The sequence below is a fragment of the Oryctolagus cuniculus genome, chromosome 5 (assembly GCF_051225735.1).
Source record: "Oryctolagus cuniculus isolate XC-2025 breed Fujian yellow rabbit chromosome 5, ASM5122573v1, whole genome shotgun sequence".
Classification (NCBI taxonomy): Eukaryota; Metazoa; Chordata; class Mammalia; order Lagomorpha; family Leporidae; genus Oryctolagus; species Oryctolagus cuniculus.
Genome location: NC_142871.1, coordinates 112050721 through 112068418, shown reverse-complemented (window position 1 = coordinate 112068418; position 17698 = coordinate 112050721). Strand labels below are relative to the sequence as shown.

At 40.5% G+C, this 17698-nt stretch overlaps 1 protein-coding gene across 6 annotated transcripts in view; it reads left to right on the top strand.

Annotated features, from left to right (window-relative positions):
- Positions 1 to 17698, top strand: part of PRIM2 (DNA primase subunit 2) — a 304235-nt gene continuing 286537 nt past the window's right edge. For 5 of the 6 annotated variants that reach the window (XM_089333079.1, XM_051854614.3, XM_089333081.1 and 2 more), the window contains exons 1-5: positions 1 to 3873; positions 4394 to 4558; positions 7540 to 7643; positions 10802 to 10881; positions 12972 to 13092. In XM_089333079.1, coding sequence (XP_089189205.1) covers positions 4402 to 4558; positions 7540 to 7643; positions 10802 to 10881; positions 12972 to 13092 — 462 coding nt within the window. In that variant the 5' untranslated portion in view covers positions 1 to 3873; positions 4394 to 4401. The remainder of the gene's footprint in view (positions 3874 to 4393; positions 4559 to 7539; positions 7644 to 10801; positions 10882 to 12971; positions 13093 to 17698) is intronic. The other variant, XM_008263076.5, reaches the window with a different exon arrangement.

Here is a 17698-nt window from a genome sequence, read left to right as displayed (position 1 = left end):
TTGAAATACATGCATAGTTTTTTTTTAATAATAGACATTTTTTTCTCATAAACTTTCTGGAGTTTGAAATCCATGGATTTCAAATTTTTTTTTGCCCCAAAGCAAACATCTTACACTTGATCTTAGCCAAAAGGCCAAGAAGCTATGCAAGCAAACATCTTTTAACACCATTTCCACAAACTTTCTTTTCTGAAATTCCCTTACATTGTTAGAAGCATAGTCCTCCCTGCTGCACTAATCTTTAAGAGAATACTTTTTCCTTAGCTCTTTTGCTCTTTCATGCTAGACTAATAAAAGTGGTCTAAAGGAGAGGGAGAAAAATGAAGCACTCTCCTTAGATTTCCTTTCTAGCCAATTCCCCGACTGGGTAGTGAAATGCAGAGGGTGGATGGACCAGAGGTTGGTCAGCTCTGTACTAGCTTTTATGGGTGAGCTATCCTGCTGGAAATGCCTCCTGTTCCTTTGCCTTCTGTGGCAAAGACAGCTGGCAGGACTTAATGTTAGCAGCATACTTATTTGGTAAGGCAACATACCACGCCTTTGGTTTTTAGGGCGACACACCCTGCACAGTGAAAGAATGAACACTCACTTTGATTTACCAAGCATTGCAACCAAATTCTGAACTCTTTAAGAGTGACACAGTGCAGAACAGGAGTCCTGGAGCTATGGAGTCATCTAAAGGTGAATACCTCTTGGGGCAGCCTTTCTGCAGCTGAGTAATGCCAAGGGCAGGCACTGAATTAAGCAGTGATGATTCACAGAAGTTCTGCCAGAGAAGGTACTTTGTGCTTTAGTACAGGCTAAACCGGGGAGCCAAGTCATTCTGGAAAGAATGTGTATGAAGTTTTCAGATGAGGACTTCAAGTTTTTTGGTTGGAATTACATTTGATTCAAACCATCTGTTTAATGTGAAGCCAAACCAGGACTTTTTTTCATACATCTGTCATAGTACTTATCAGTTCAGCCTCCTAAATACTTTTGAGGGTTCATGGAATGCCAGGCACTGGGGTGACAAAATCATCGACATAGCCATTCCTGCTTTTGGGATGTGTATGGATCAGTTGATGAAACGATTACATGAAAGAGCTCATGGGATTTACCAATCATGACTATTGAAGTGTATAATATAATACCAGTGGTTTGTGCCCCAGCTGCTCCACTTCCAAACCAGCTCCCTGCTAATGGCCTAGGAAAAGCAGTGGAAGATGGCCCAGGTGTTTGGGCCCTTGCCATTCATGTGGGAGACCCAAATGAAATTTCTGGCTCCTGCCCTCGGCCTGACCCAGCCCCAGCTATTGCAGCCATTTGGGGACTGAATCAGTGAATAGAAGATTTTCTCTCTTTTTCTCCTTCTTTCTGTAATTCTGACTGTCAAAATAATAAATCTTTTACAAAAAGATGTTGGTAATTTTAAACATGGATATTTTTCCAGTATTCTGAGTCAATCACAAAATGATATTAGTTATTTCATTTTTTTAATTTGGGAGATACTGTGGTAGACATTTTAGGGGTCATAAAGGCAAAGAAAAGGACCTGTCCAGAAAGAGCTTAAAATCTAGTAGTACTGCTATACTTAACCAACTATATGTGGTGATCACAAACTCTTGAAACTGTGAACAAAGCCATTGTGTATGTGGAATTTTTCTGAGAAAAACTTTCATTGAATTGTCCAGTAGTTCATATTCCCAAAAGATTTAGAATCTTGAAGTTGGCATTGGAGTGCAGTGTGTTAAGCTTCCGCCTGCGTCAACAGCGTTCCACGTCAGTGAGCTAGTTTGAGTCCCAGCTGCTCTGCTTCCAATCCAATTCCCTGCTAATGTGCCTGGAAAGTAAACGAGGATGGCCCAACTATTTGGGTCCCTGCCACCCTTGTGGGAGACTCTGATGGAGTTCCAGGCTTCTTGCTTCCATCTGGCTCAGCCCTGGCTGTTACTGCCATTTGGAGACAGAATCAGTGGATGGAAGATCTCTCTCTCTAAGATCTCTCTATCTCTCTCTCTCTGCCTTAAGTAAGTAAATAAATAAATAACTTAAAAAAAAAAAGATTATGAACTTCTGTCATGGAATCACACCACATGGGAACTGGTGTGGAGCCTTGGGGGCTTAAAGGAGCAACACAGGTGGTGATGCTATTTTCAATGTGAAAACTTGGCCAATTTTTCAGGGGAAAATTTCTTTGCTGCCAGTGATAAAAGCATTTTATGCACCATTATAACTTATCTATTTTTCTTTTTTCATTCTTTGTGTTGCATTTTTTCCTGATGTATTGATGTAAGTTCTTTGTATCCTGATGGTCTTAATCTTTTTGAAGACTGTGATAAAACTTTTCCTCAGTTCGATAACTGCAAAATACTTTTTGTGAACTTTTTAGATACCTAGTTTTATATCTTTATATTCAAATCTTTAGATTTGTATTTTTTAATATTTAAATTCACTTCCTATCCAGAGATCAGATATTCAGGTAAATGTTCTTACACTCTGGGCTCCAGGTGTCTTCTCTGGGACAGGTGATACGCGTGATAGAGAGAGGAAAGAAATAAGGGGAGCCTGTTATGTGTTAGTGGAATTAGAACAGTGAAATGTTTGCGCTGTGGTGCCTGGAGACATTCTTCTTGGGCTTGAACCTGGCTGTTACCACATGACCTCCTGAAGTCACTTCATGTTTCTTTAGCTTTCCTATCTATAAAATAGGGTTCACAATGGAACTTACCTCATAGAGTTATGAGAACAAGAATTCCATAAACACATAAACAGGTCGTGGCACACAGTACTAGCCACAGTTTAGCCCGTGCTGCGTGGGTGGTTAGAAGCTTGATATTGTCTCAATATTCTTTGCATTTCTAGAAACTTCAACATTTTCAAAGTCCTCTCCTAAGCACTCCTTTTATTGAACTTTTGTGGGTGAGACACGCCTCCTAGAGGCCGCAAGAGAAGTTTACTTCCCGCGCTAAAATATTCTGCCAGCCAGCCAGCCAGCCAGCCAGCCAGCCAGGAGGCGAGCCCAGCGCGCGAGGTTCTCACGCAGCAGAACGTCAGGAAAGTCGGCGGCGCGTCCACTCTTGAGAGGCCGCCAGAGCTTCCTGCCCGCGGGTCTCCTCCGGTTCCTGGAGACCCCGCAGCGCCTTCTGAGCGCGCACCCTCGCTCGCCGGCGCCTACGAATGGGGGGCTGGAGCTGGGCGTAAATGGGATCAGGCGACTGGCCCGAGGCGGGTTGTGGTCCAGTATCAAAAACAAAACATACGGTGCGTAAAAGCGCAAATGGACGACGATCTTTCAGCCGCTTTTCCCATCCACAAAATGGGACGAACATGACGTATCCTATAGGGTCGCTGAAGGATTCAACGAGGGGGCGAAAAAAGGCCACTGAAAGCGAGCCAGGTGCAAAGAGGAGCGCAGTGCCCGTTCTTTCTCCATTGCTCTCCCAGATTTAAAGTGATGAGGCCCTGCCCTGCAGATCTGAGCGCCACTTAGTCCTCAATTGATGGGAGCTGTGTTAGCGTCCCCAAGAAACTACCCGGAGTCAATCTTTAGCGTGTGGAAGTTTTAGCCGCTAGCATCTTTCAACCGCCAGAAGCTACTGACTCCATATATAGGAGCAGCCGCTGGCAATGTGGGAAAAATCCACTCACAACACTTGAGTTAAAACCTTGACCAGGGACGCAACACCGAGGCCTCAGGCGCTCCCCACTGAGCGTGCGCACGTCTCGTGCGGGGTGGGCGGGTCTTCTGTGTCACTTCCGCTTCCGCTTCCAAATAAAATCTCCCGCCACCTGGACCGAGCGGCGTTAGCCTGTGATCTTTTAAGAGTTTGGCTTCTTGCGGGTAAGACGAACTCTCAGGGATTTAGAACGGAGAGCTGTGCTTGCAAGTCGGTAAGAAAGGGAGATCGTTTTGCGGGCCTTGGGGACAGAACGATTGACCTGGCAGGGTGGGCGGATTGGGTATTGGTTGGTAGTTGGGGGCTAGAGACGCAGGAGCCGGCAGGAGTTGGGGGAGATAGCTGCCGACTGGATCTTTAAGATAGTTCTTTTTCCCAGGGTGAGGTTTCATTAAGTCTCATCCAGTCTCAGCCGCACTTTGCTAAAGAGTTCAGGATCGCAGACCCCATAAAACCTTGTCTTAGCTTACGATTATAAAGGTCGCAGACCTGTAGTGAGCTGGCGGAACACCTGCTGCGTCTTCCCTGGCACCCCTCTCCCCGCTACGAAGTTATTTCAGCTTGTGTTGTGGACAATCCGGAAAATAAAGACATCACACAGGGATAACTGCTGTTAACATTGTGTGCATGCTTTCAGTTTCAGTATTTTTCTGTGTTTGTAGAGTTGTTTGTTGTTTCCCGTTCTATTCCATTTTTTGGTAGTTCTAACCTTTTTTATGTGCATACTTCCAAAGTGAACAGGATGCAGTTTTCTGGAGGAAATCGGAGGAAGAAGCTGAGGTTGACAGGTGACCAGAAGAATGTGAGCTACCCTCATAGCCTTCAGTTTTACTTGCAACCACCTTCTGAAAACATATCTTTGATAGAGTTTGAAAGCTTGGCTATCGATAGAGTTAAATGTAAGTGATACTTAAATAGAATATATGTTCTTGAGATGCTCATTTATGTTTCTTGGGGATGAATGAAAATTTATTTCTTTCATTCAGCAGCACATTCAATAAATGTCTGAAGGATTTGTTATTAAGGGCTTGCCAGTCACTCATTTATTGTATAGTGCGTATTTATTAAATGCTATTATGTTCTAGATGGCAGAGATTTTGGGGTGAATAATGTAATTCCTCACTGGGAATGTATTACAGTAGGCAGACATACAAAATAATAGTCATAATACAGTATTTTGCTCTAGTAAAAGTGAATAGTAGTGCTGTTAAGGCATGGAAGTGGGAGTGATTGACTTAGTCTGATTTAGTCAGGCTTCTCAAAGAAGCTGAGTGGAATTTGGATCTTGTTGGTGAGCTGAAATTTTTCCAACAGAGAAGGGAAAGATTTTTTCCAAGTTGAGATAATGGCCTTTACCAAAGCTTAGAGACAGGAAAGAGAATGTCGTGTTAGAGAGCAGTGACAATTTCAAGGTAGTAGGAGAAGTATGGATAATTAAGGGTCTTTTTTTTTTTTTTTTGTAATGAAACCACTAATTAGTATTGGAGTATAAGGTGGATATGGCCACTGTACTAGGGCTTATTTAACCTTTGTGTGTTGATGGAAGAAAGGTATGAGCAAGGCATGAATTGAAACCAAAATACTATCAATGTTTTCAGAGTTCATGTTCCAAGATATTCTTGTGGGAAAATTGGAAGGAGACATGAGATAATGCTAGCCATTTTTAGAGGGACAGGGTAAGAACTTTTAATGCAGAGAGGGAGCATTCAGTACCTGTTTGTTGAATGAAAGAGTAAAGGCAAGGGAGAAAGGGTTTTAAAAAGCCTAACAGTTTCAGATGCTTCATAAGGATTAAGGTGGTGATTGATAAGGTGTTCTTGGGATTGACATGCAGTGAAATGGTAAGAATCTGATCTAAGGTAATAACAGCAATGATAGAAAGGCAGAGATTAAAGGAATACTGAGGAGGTATTGGAGGTGTAGGAGTGAGGGGGCAGCTGCTGGGTAGAGGTTCCTGCTTGGATGTACTAGTGGATGGAAAGTCTGCTAATGGAGATGGGGAAGACAGGGAGATAATTAGTTTGGATAGCATAATAAGGAGGTGCCTGTGGGACATGGATTTATGCTCAGGCGATTATTAGGAGGTTTTTCATTCTTGAATTCAAAGATGCCTCAAGAAGGGCTGGCGCTGTTTTGTAATTGATTAAGCCTCTGCCTGTGAAACTGGCATCCCATGTGGACACCAGTTTGAGTCCTGGCTGCTCCACTTCTGATCCAGCTCCCTGCTGATATCCTGGGAAAGCAGTGGAGGCTGGCCTAAGAGCTTGGGCCGTTGCACCCACCTGGGAGTCCAGAGGAGGCTCCTGGTTCCTGGCTTTGGATGGGAAAGCAGTGGAGGCTGGCCTAAGAGCTTGGGCCCTTGCACCCACCTGGAGTCCAGAGTAGTTCCTGGTTCTTGACTGGATGGGCCTGGCTCTGGCCATTGTGGCCATTTGGGGAGTGAACCAGTGGAAAGAAGACCTCTCTCTCTCTTTCCCTCTCTCTCTAACTCTGCCTCTCAAATAAATAAATAAATAAATAAATCTTAAAGCCTTGAGAAGAATTAGTCTGAGAAAAGATTGCTAAGGGGTTTTAGGCACCTTTGACAAGCATGCAGCCTGTATTCATGATAGTTCGTTTGGGTGACTGGATGCCTCTGCTTCATCAATAGCAATGTTGTAGTCTCTCCTTTGCTTCATCAGGGAAGGAAGGGCAGGTTTTTTCTGATGGATCTTTGTTGAGTAAATGAAGCAGACTGCCCAATAGGCAGTGCCACATGAAGCAAGCAGACAAAGATGCTTAATTTGTTTTCCATCTGGCTCACTTTTTTTTAAAAATGATTTATTTATTTATTTGAGAGGCAGAGTTAGAGAGAGGGAAAGAGAGAAGAAGAAGGAGAGGAAGGAGTGGGAGAGGGAGGTCTTCCATCTGCTGGTTCACTCTCCAAATGTCTGCAATGGCCAGAGCTGGGCCAATCGGAAGTCAGGAGTTTCTTCCAGGTCACCCATGTGGGTGCAGGGGCCCAAGCACTTGGGCCATCTTTCATTGCTTCCCCAGGCTATTAGCAGGGAGCTGGAACAGAAGTGGAGCAACTGGGACTTGAACCAGCTCCCATATGGGATGCTCCCATATGGGATGCCAGCCCCTGCTGGCTCACTTTTCTATTCCTCAACAACAGGGGCTCAGTGCAGTGGTGATCACTGTCCTTCCCTCTTCCTGGATTGAGAATCCTTGGTGTTAGATTATATGGTGGGACATGAATGTGTTCTGCAACACAGGTAGAGGATATCCACTTGCAAACATACTTGTATATATAGTCATGCACTAAGTAATGCTTTGACCAGTGGTGGACTGCATATGCAGTGGTGGTCAATTAGGATTATATCACCACGTTATGTTATAGGTGTCTTGGTTCACATTAAGTATACTGTGGGGGCCAGTGTTGTGGTATAGTGGGTAAAGCTGGTGCCTGGGACGCTGGCATCCTGTGAGGGCAATGGGCATCTGTGTGGGAGGCCCTGATGAAGCTCCTGGCTTTGGCCTGGCCCAGCCTTGGCCATTGTAGCCATTTGGGGAGTGAACCAGTGGATGGAAGATCTCTGTCTTTCCCTCTCTCTCTGTAACTCTGCCACTCTGCCTTTCAAATAAATCTTTTTTTTCTTTAAGTACACTATGATTTTTGTATAACAACAAAATTGTCTAATGAAGCATTTCTCAGAGTGTTTATCATTATTTGATGCATGATTGTAGCTTGTGTATTGTACTTATCAAGAAAAGACTTTGTCACTTGTTATGTTCTATAAACACATAATTGCAGAATTGCTATGCATAGATTTTGTCCTGCATTTAATTTTAAAAAATTATCTTGCATTTTAACTTTTTCTTTTCATCTTTTTGTAAGTGCTCAAGACAGTGGAAAATCTTGGTGTGAGCTATGTGAAAGGAACTGAGCAATACCAGAGTAAGCTGGAAGCTGAGATTCGAAAGGTCAAGTTCTCCTATAGAGTAAGTAAACGAGGAAAAAAATTTCCTTCAGTTATATGTATTCACATTATTGAGCGTCAGCTGTAAAAAAGGTCTTGTACGAGGCGTAGAACTTTTATAAAGACTAATGTAGTGTGGACTGCCTGAAGGTACCTACCGTCTACTAAGGGTATTTGACATGTAGTCTGATGATATAGTATGGTAGACTTCTCAGCGTCATGGCTTCTACCCTCTAGAGATCTGCAGACATTGTGCCATACAGGATGGTGGGTACTGTTATTAGATGTGTACTTCAGGATCTTCCTGAGTATGAACATATTATTTACCCAGCTGACTGGAGAGGCTTGGGAAGGCTTTACCAGAGGAAGTAGTGCTGGAACTACGACTTGACAGATGTGATCAGATTTTGATTTTGGAATTTGACTGTCAACAGCATATTGACAGGGTCATGTCTGATAGGAGGGAAACCAGTTAGGAGCTTGGAAGTGGTGGGAATGTGAACCAAATGAAAGGGGACCAACTGAAGAGGGGTTAAAAAGTAGGATCACTGGATTTTAGTGACTGATTGCAGAGGAAAAGGGAGACTATGATTGACACCCAGATTTCCAGTTAGGACAGGTAGGGTATGGTGGTGATATTTTGAGATGTGATGTACAGGAGGGGAAGCTAGTTGTAGAACAAAGTTGTTGAGTTTAGTTCTAGACATGTGTTTGAGGTGCCTGTGAAAGTATCTGCTGGATGTAGGTCTGGACTTAGAAGACATAGGTAGTGGGAGTATAGATGAGGGAAAAGTTGGAATCATTATGATTAGGTGAGGGTACCCTAGGAAAATGTTTGAGAAGCGAAGATAGTGGAGACAGGTATGAGGAATACCAATATTTAATGTGCAGTGGACTTAAAAGGAGACTGGGAAGGGAGTTGAGAAGAAGCTCCCTGAGAAGTAGGAGATGGACTAGGATAGCGGTCCCATAGAAGCCCTGGAAGGCTGGGCTTCAATAATCGTGATCAGAATATTAATACTGATAATATAGAAATCACAACAGCAGACATTTATGTTTACTATATATCAGACTTCGTTCTGTTACATATTAATGTATGTAATCCAGATTACAGTCTTTTAAGGTAGATATTGTTATTGTCCCTATTTTACAGATGAGGGTACTGTGTTAGTTACTGATTAGTTCAGTAACTTGCTCGATTTCTTATGATGGTAAGTGATGGAATCAAGATTGGCATCTGGACATTTTGTTTCTGTGGTGGTACTCTTAACCACACAGTTTCAAAACCTTAAGATAGTGTGAGATGAATTGTATTATGTTGTCCATTTGACTTAGCGGTTATGAATGTCATTGTATGTAGGGTCAAAAACCAGAACAATGACAGTGGTTGGAGAAGGGAAAGTAGAAATGTGAATGTGGAATATGTAATATTTTAAGATGTTTAACTGAAAAGATGGAAGAAATAGGGCAAAATATAGAGGAGATACACACACACACACACACACACACACACACGTGACAAGAGAAACGATGTGTTTATAGGCTGAACAGAAAGATCTAGTAATAGAAAGAAGAGTAGGAGAACTTAAAGATACCTTGAATAGTTGATAAATCAGGTTCCTGAAGACATGAAAGCACATGGGGTGGAGAGTTTAGGTGTGGTGATTAGCTTCATGTATGAGGAAGGAGAGATGCTTTGTCCATGGAGATGGATGGAAACATAACACAGCATGAGGATGCAGAAGCTTGGGACTGAAGGAGTCTGCCTGGTGGCTCTGATTTTCTGTAAAGTAGATGAAATCAACTTTAGAGAGAGGAGGAAGATGTGCTGTGATAGGGGCAACTTTTCTAAGAAATAAGGAGAGATGATTGTCAAATCCCAGTTCTGCTGTTTATAAGCTCGGTGACCTTTAATAACTCAGTAACCCCTCATGCCTCAGTTTCCTCATCTTTAGTGAAATTTAAAGACAAAAATTTTTTTTGAGAGTCAGAAGAAGAGAGCTTTTATTTGCTAGTTCTTTCTCCAAATGTCTGCAATGCCAGACCTGAGCTGGATGGGCCAGGAACTTGATCCAAGTCTTCCATATGAGTTGCATGGAGCCATCACCTACTCTATCCTAGACTGCATATTAGCAGTCTGGAATTGAGATTAGAACTAGGATTTGAATCTGGTCACTCTGTTATGGGATATGGTGTCCCAACCAGTAGCTTAACCTCTAGGCCAAATGCTCACTCCAGTTTGCTCATCATTAAAATAATGATATGCTGGTGTTTCACATCACATGGTGTTTTGAAGGGATTGAAAGGATTGATACATTAAAAATACTTGGAATACTGTGTGTTACCTAGTAACTGTGGTCAAGGCTTGTTAATTGTTAAGTGTTTTGAACTTGAAAAGGATTGCTTGATGTTGGTTAAGAGTTCAACTGAGATTAGAGACCATGAAGTTTTTATTCCAAGTTTCCATAATTTTGTATACATTTTTTTCCAGCATTTTGAGAGTGCATGATGATTGAGGATTGTGTGGTATAGCTATAGAGTAATCTAGAATCTAGCTAGATTTTACTAGTTGGTTGAAATTAAGGAATTTGAGGTTTGACATAAAAGTGTTTGAAGTGGAAAGTCCACTGAGTATAGGCTGAAGAAAGAAACTGAGGAGAGAGGAGTTAATAGGAAGAAAATGGGACAAGGTTTGGTTGAGGTCGGTTCAGCTGTCAGTTTAAGTAAAATGTTGATGAGCCTGGAAAGCATTATTAAGAAATGTGTTTTTGAAGGGCTGGCATTAGTGCCTTATTTTTGCAGTGCTGGCATCCCATATGGACGTCAGTTCGAGTCCTGGCTTCTCCACTTCCAAACCAGTTCCCTGCTAATGCCCTGGGAAAGCAGTGGAAAATGACCCAAGTCCTTGGGCCCCTGCACCTATGTGGGAGACCCGGATGAAGCTCCTGGCTTCAGTCTGGCCCAGCCCCAGCTGATGTAGCCATTTGATTTGGGGGAGTGAACCAGCAGATGGAAGATCTCTCTGTTTCTCCCTCTCACTGTAAAGCTGCCTTTCAAATAAATAAATCTTAAAAAAAAAAATGTGTTTTTAAATTTTACCCTTAGGTTATGCTATGCTGACTTAGTATTTCTTTACACTACTTAACGTTCTAATGGTTTTTTTTTGGTTATTATTTTAAGGAAAATTTAGAAGATGAATATGAACCACGAAGAAGAGATCATATTTCTCATTTTATTTTGCGCCTTGCTTATTGCCAGTCGTAAGTATACTTTTATATCTCATAGTCATATCTGATGTCTTGGTTTATAAATTGGTGCAGAGAAAATTGGTATGTTATACTACATGTAGGAAAATTCAGAGTAACATCAGGAACCAGTGGGTCATAAGTTGAACCATGTGGCAGTGGAACATGTTGTTCACTCAAAAAAAACCAAAAATTTTCTGTTGCAGAATTTGACCTGATGCAGCACTTTTTTTTTTTTTTTTAAAGTCTATTTATTTGAAAGTCAGAATGACAGATTGATGGGGATAGAGGAGAGAGAGATCTTCCATCTGCTGGTTTATGTCCCAAATGCCTGGGCTAGGCTAGGCTAAAGCCAGGAGTCTAGTACTCCATCTGGGTCTACCATGTCGGTAGCAGGGGCCCAAGCACTTGAGCCATCATCTGCTGCTTTGTAGGATGCATTAGCAGGGCTCAAACTGGCACTGTGATGTGGCATGAATGGTATGCAAGTAAGGGATTTGGATGTCCCAAGTGGCAGCTTAAGCCACTATGCCAGACTGCCTGCTCTAACACTTTAAATTTTATGGGAAAGATTCTTTGAGAGTTAAAGTTGGAAAAGATTTCTTTACGATGAGGGACTTTTAAAAATTTTCTTAAAAATAGGATAACGATTATAAGAAACAATCAAATACACACTTGAAGTTGATATATAGGCTTTTAGAATATGAGATGAATGGGTAAGTCAGTAGTGCCACCTAGAGGGAAAAGGGGTTAATACTTTTTTTTTAAATGATGACTTCGTGTCCCATTTCCCCCATATTAATTTTGGCCCAATGATATAGCTGTGACTATTTCTTTTGATTAATAGGTTAGTCAAGTAAAAATCTTGAATTGCTTATTATTCTAATATAATAATTGAGGAATTACTAATCAGCTCTGTTCCTACAATTTTTATTTTGTAAAATAGCATATGTAGTTTATGCAATTTATCCAATAGATGGATTGCTGACTATGAAAGTCACCTAAAAAAAGTCTTATTTTACATTCAGTAGTGTAATTATTTTATAGTATAACAATAGTACTCATTATATATTTTCCTTATACGTTAATATATTTTTAGTTTACTTGTAAATATTGATGTGTACTTGTGTATTTTATATTTTAAAAATGTTCATTATTTTAAACTTTATTTGAGGGAGAGATGGAGACGGAAAAATCTTCCATTTGCTGATTTGCTCTGCAAATTGCCAGGGCTGGCCAGGCTGAAACCAGGAGCCTAGAACTCAGTACAGTGTCCCAAATGGGTGGAAGAGACCCAGGTAGTTGAGCCATCATCTGCCTCCCATGGTGTAGATTAACAGGAAGCTGGGATCAGAGGCAGAGCCTGGATTCAAACCCTGGCATTTTGACATGGGGTATGGTCATCCCAAGTAGCCCCTTAGCCGATGTGCCAAATGCTTGTTTATAGGTTTGGCATTGATGAAACCACCCTATTTTCTAATGTGAATGGAATACCCTATTATCTAATGTAAATATTTTGCAGTTATATTACATGCAATGAACTATTTTCTTTCATATTATTCAATAATAATGGAGTTATCTGAAAATACTCTAATTTTTTAAAAGATTTATTTTATTTATTTGAGAGACACAGTTGCAAAGAGAGGTAGAGACAGAGCGAGAGAGATCTTCTACCTGCTGGTTTACTCCACATATGGCAGCAATGGCTGGAGCTGAGCTGATCTGAAACCAGAGCTGCTTCTAGGTCTCCCATATGGGTGCAGTGACCCAAGGACTTGGGCCATCCTCCACTGCTTTCTCAGGCACATTAGTGGGGAATCTGGATCGAAAGTGGAATATCTGGGACTCGATGCCCATGTGGGATTCCTGTGCTTTAGTCTGGTGCTTTAACCTGCTGTGCCACAGCACTGGCCCCTTTAATTTTAATTTGATGTTCATACACTCCTGTACCTCGTACCCAACATATCCCTGGAAGATTGTAATATGTGGTAAAACTGTAATCTATTGGTATCCTGCGTGTGTTTGAAATTTTCATAAAAATTTCTCATATTTAATAATTGTTACATTTTTAATTTATACTTCTGATTTCCCTGTGTCCATTTCAGTGAAGATCTTAGACGCTGGTTCATTCAACAAGAAATGGATCTCCTCCGATTTCGGTTTAGTATTTTACCCAAGGACAAAATTCAGAGTTTCTTGAAGGATAGCCACTTGCAGTTTGAGGCTGTAAGTATATTTTTCTGGTTATTTCCGATTGTTTTCACCCTTCCTCCTTCCCTTTTGCATTCTTTTCCTAAGTACCTTCCCGAAAAAGTGTCTTGCAGCTTTGTACAACAAAGCCTCACATTCACTTTATTAAATATGTGATTTATTAAAGCACAAAAACGTTTTACTTTATAAAAGTTCATCTTTAACCAAAATCTTTTGGTTCAGAATTTTAAAGCTAATAAGATATTGAAGCAGACAGACAAATAATAGTTATTTGCAGTAGTAAGGCTTAGAAGAGATAATACTTTGGAAGTTTGTTGTCAAGTACTGTATGATTTCACTCATGTGATCTCATAGGAGTTGAGAGTAGAATGGTGGTTACCAGAGGCTTGGGAGAGTACAGGGAGAAGCAGGGATGGGGAAAAGTTGCTTAATGTGTACTAAGTGATAGATAGGAGTAAGAGGTTCTGGTGTTCTAAGGCATTCTTAGAGTGACTATAGAAGACAGTAATGTACTGTGGTTTTTATTTTATTTTTTTAAATTTATGTATTTATTTGAAAGTCAGAATTACAGAGAGGGAGAGACAGATCTTCATCTGCTGGGTGCAACAGCTGGGGCTGAGTCAGGCTGAAACCAGGAACTTCATCTGGGTTTTCCACATGGGTGCAGGGGCCTAGGGACTTCCGTCATCTTCTGTTGCTTTCCCAGACACATTAGCAGGGAGCTGGCTCAGAAGTGGAACAGCTGGGATCCAAACCGGTACCCATATGGAATGCTGGCACTGTGGACGACGGCTTAACCTACTATGCCACGGTGCTGGCCCCTACTGTGTGTTATTCTAAAAAAGCTAGAAAAAAGAATTTTGAATGTTTTCACCATAAGGAAGTAGTAAATGTTTGAGGAAATAGATATGTTTATTCTGCTTTGGACATTAGAAAATATATACATGTATCAAAACATCACGTGGCACCCCATAAATATGTGTAGTTTTTAGCGTGTCACTTAAAATAATGTGAAAAGACAGCCAAATAAGAAAGAATAAGAAAACAAGAAAAGGCTGTGCCAGTAAAATCTGTTTGTCTGAATAGTTTTAAATATGAGTTTTGGACAAATCTGAATGATTAACATGCTGTAATTAAAAAGAAATCTAAGACATTTTTCATAGGTTGGGAGTTGGAAATAGAATTTATGTCTTTTAGGTAGGTTGATGATATAGTTGGAAGGCAGAGAAATTCTTTCTTGGAAAATTTAGAGCAGTTGGGTGGTAGTGGGACTGCTTGACACTTTAGTTTGGTATTGTAATAGGTGACTTGAGATCAAGTAAAATAAAGTAGAAGCTGGAATAGGTGAAAGACATTGTCATTTTTGACAAGTGGAAGGCACGTCCACAGTAGTAAGCAAGAACAGTGAGTATATGAGTTGGGGGAAGAAGACTGCATGGAGGGAAGTGAACAAACATTTAATGTCTGTTATGTGCTTGGTAGGCCCTTTCTAGAGCTGCTGTCATTTTCTTAGAAGTGCCAATGAAATTTCTAAATAACATCTTCCTAGGTGTAGACATGGGTCATATACAGGACCATCTGGCACAAACCCATAGTGTCTTATGTTTTGTTTTAACTTTTATCCATGGTAAGATCCAGTATTTATTTTTTAAACAAGATTGACTTATTTGAAAGAGTCAGTCAATCTCCCATCTGTGGGTTTACTTCCTAAATGGCTGCAACTGCGAACTCTGAGCAAAGCCTAAACCAGGAGCCAGGAACTTTAGCCTGGTCTCCCTCATGGGTGGCATGGGCCCAAATACTTGGCCTGTTTTCTGTGACATTCAGGTGCGTTAACAAGAAGCCAAATTGGAAGCAGAGCACCCAGGACTTGAACCAGCACTTCCAAGTGGGAAGCAGGGTTCACATGGAGCTTAACCTACTGAGCTACAACGCTGGCCTCTGAAGTCCATTATTGTTTTTATCTATTCTTTATTTGTCTCAGTATATTGCATGTAGTTGTTTCTTTTCTTCAAGACTTATGTATTTATTTGAAAGGCAGAGTTACAGAGAGAGAAAGAGAGAGAGAGAGAGATTGAGATTGAGATCTTCCATTTGCTGCTTCACTCCCCAGGTAGCTGCAATGACCAGGGCTGGGCCACTGATGCCAGCTGCTTCCTCTGGGTCTCCCACATGGGTGGCAGGGGCCCCGGGCACTTGGACCATCTTCTCTTGCTTTCCCAGGTGCATTAGTAGGGAGCTGGATTGAAAGTGAAACATCTGGGTCTCAAACCAGCGCCCATATGGGATTCCGGCACTGCAGGTGGCAGGTTAACCTGCTACGCCACAGTGTTGGCCCTGCCATGTAGTTTATTGAGCTAGAATTCAAATATCTTGAAATTTACTCTCTTAACTTGTGTAACTCATTGATTTTTAGTTTAATTCCAGAGTTGTGCAACCATCACCATTATCCAAGTTTTGAACATATTCATGCCCCTAAAAAATGAAACCACATACCCATTAGTTACTCCTTATTCTTTTCTCTCTTAATCTTTGTCAGTTATCAATCTACTTTATGTCTGTGTGGTTTTGCCTATTCTGGGCAAACTGTAATTATGCAATATGTGGTCTTTTGTGATTGGCTTTTTTCACTTAACCTAATATTTTTGACTTTTTTCCACATTCTGGTGTATTTCAGTAATTTTTTATTGGTGAATAATATTTTTTATGTGCTCAGAAGTTCCTAGATATTTGGGTTTCTTTATATTTTATTCATAATGCTGCAGTGAATATTTGTGTACAAGTTTTTGTGCATATTTGTTTTAATTTCTCTCAGGTATTTCTAGGTGTCAGATTGCTAGGTCATAGGGTAAGTCTGTAAACTTTTGAAGATCTGTCAAAATGTTTTCTCCAAAGTGGCCTCATTATTATACTTACCAATTTCTCCACTTCCTTACCAACAACTAGTATCTCTTTGTTAAATATACTCATTGAAGTGGGTAATGTGGTTTTGATTTGCATTTGTAATGGTGTTGAACATCTTTTCATGTGCACATTGGTCATTTGTATAGCTTCTGTGGCGGGAGGAGTGTCTGTTAGAGAGAATCTCCCATCTGCTTTACTCCCCAAATGCCTGCAGTAGTCAGAGCTGGAACAGGCCAAAACCACGAGCTAGGAATTCAATCTGCAGCTCCCACATAGGTGGCAGGGACTCAGCTATTCTAGCCATCACCTGCTGCTGAATCAAAGTGGCAGTAGTGGACATCCTGGTCTTAGGGGGAGAGCATGCTATGATGCATGTTGTTTACTGTGAGTTTCTAAATAAATATCTTTTATCAGCTTGAGGAAATTTTCTTCCAATTTTAGTTGAGTATTTTCAGGATGAAAAGGTATTGGATTTTGTCCACCTGCTCTTACTGTGTTTGCTCTTTTTTAAAATGGTGTTATACTAATTGATTTTTGGATGTTAAGCAGGTCTTGCATTCCTGAGGTAAATCTCCCTTGATAGTGATGTATAATCCTTTTCATATGTTGCTGGAATTGGGTTGTGTGTGTTTTCTTGAGCATATTTGCATTTGTGTTGATCTGATATGAGTTTGTAGTGAAAGTCTATCTTTTCTGACATTAGTAAAGCTGTTCTAGATTTTTTATGGTTGGTGTGTGCATGATATAACTTTTCCCCTGCTTTTACTTTAATCCTATGTGTTTAAATCTAAAGTGTGCCTGTTGAAGATAGTATATAGTTTAATCACTTTAAAAAAATTCATTCTTCCATTCTTTGCCTTTAGATTGGATTATTTTATTCATTTATAAGTAATTACAATAAAGCAGGATTTACATTACCACCTTGCTATTTGTCCCATTTTTTTTGTTGTTGTTGTTCCTCTATTTCTCTATTACAACCTTCTTTGTGTTAAGTAGCTATCTGCTGGTGTACCATTTAAATTCTCTTCTGTTTCTTTTTCCTGTATCTTTTTGAGTTCTTTTCTTTATGGTTTTCTTGTGAATGGTAATTACTGTTTTATCTTAAAACAATCTAATTAGGATTAATAAGAAGTTAATTTCAATAGTATACAAAACTTTGCTCTTATATGCTCTTTTCCTTCTGTGTACCACTGTGCTATTGTTGTCAGTTAATTTATATCTTTATAAAAAAAATATATGGGTAGTGTGTGACAATGTCTTCATTATAGTGTTACACTTGAGTTGTTTGCCTTGGTATACAGTTCAAGGTTGGAAAATTTCTCATCAGGACTTCGAAGGTATATTACCTTTTAGCTTCCAAAGTTGCTTCTGAGAAGCCTGATTCCATTTTGGTTTCTGATTGTCTTTATGCATATTTTTGTTCTTTGCGATTCTCATCCCTCAGTGCTGGTATTGTGAAATTGAATGATGATATCTGAATTATTTTTTCATTTATTTGGATAGGAACTTGGATCCTTTTAATCTAAAGGCTTGATACCTTCAGTTTAGGAATTTTTTTTACTATTGGCTTTTTTTTTTTTTTTTTTTTTTTTTTTTACAGGCAGAGTGAACAGTGAGAGAGAGAGACAGAGAGAAAGGTCTTCCTTTGCCGTTGGTTCACCCTCCAATGGCCGCCGCGGCCCGCACTCTGCGGCTGGTGCACCGTGCTGATCCGATG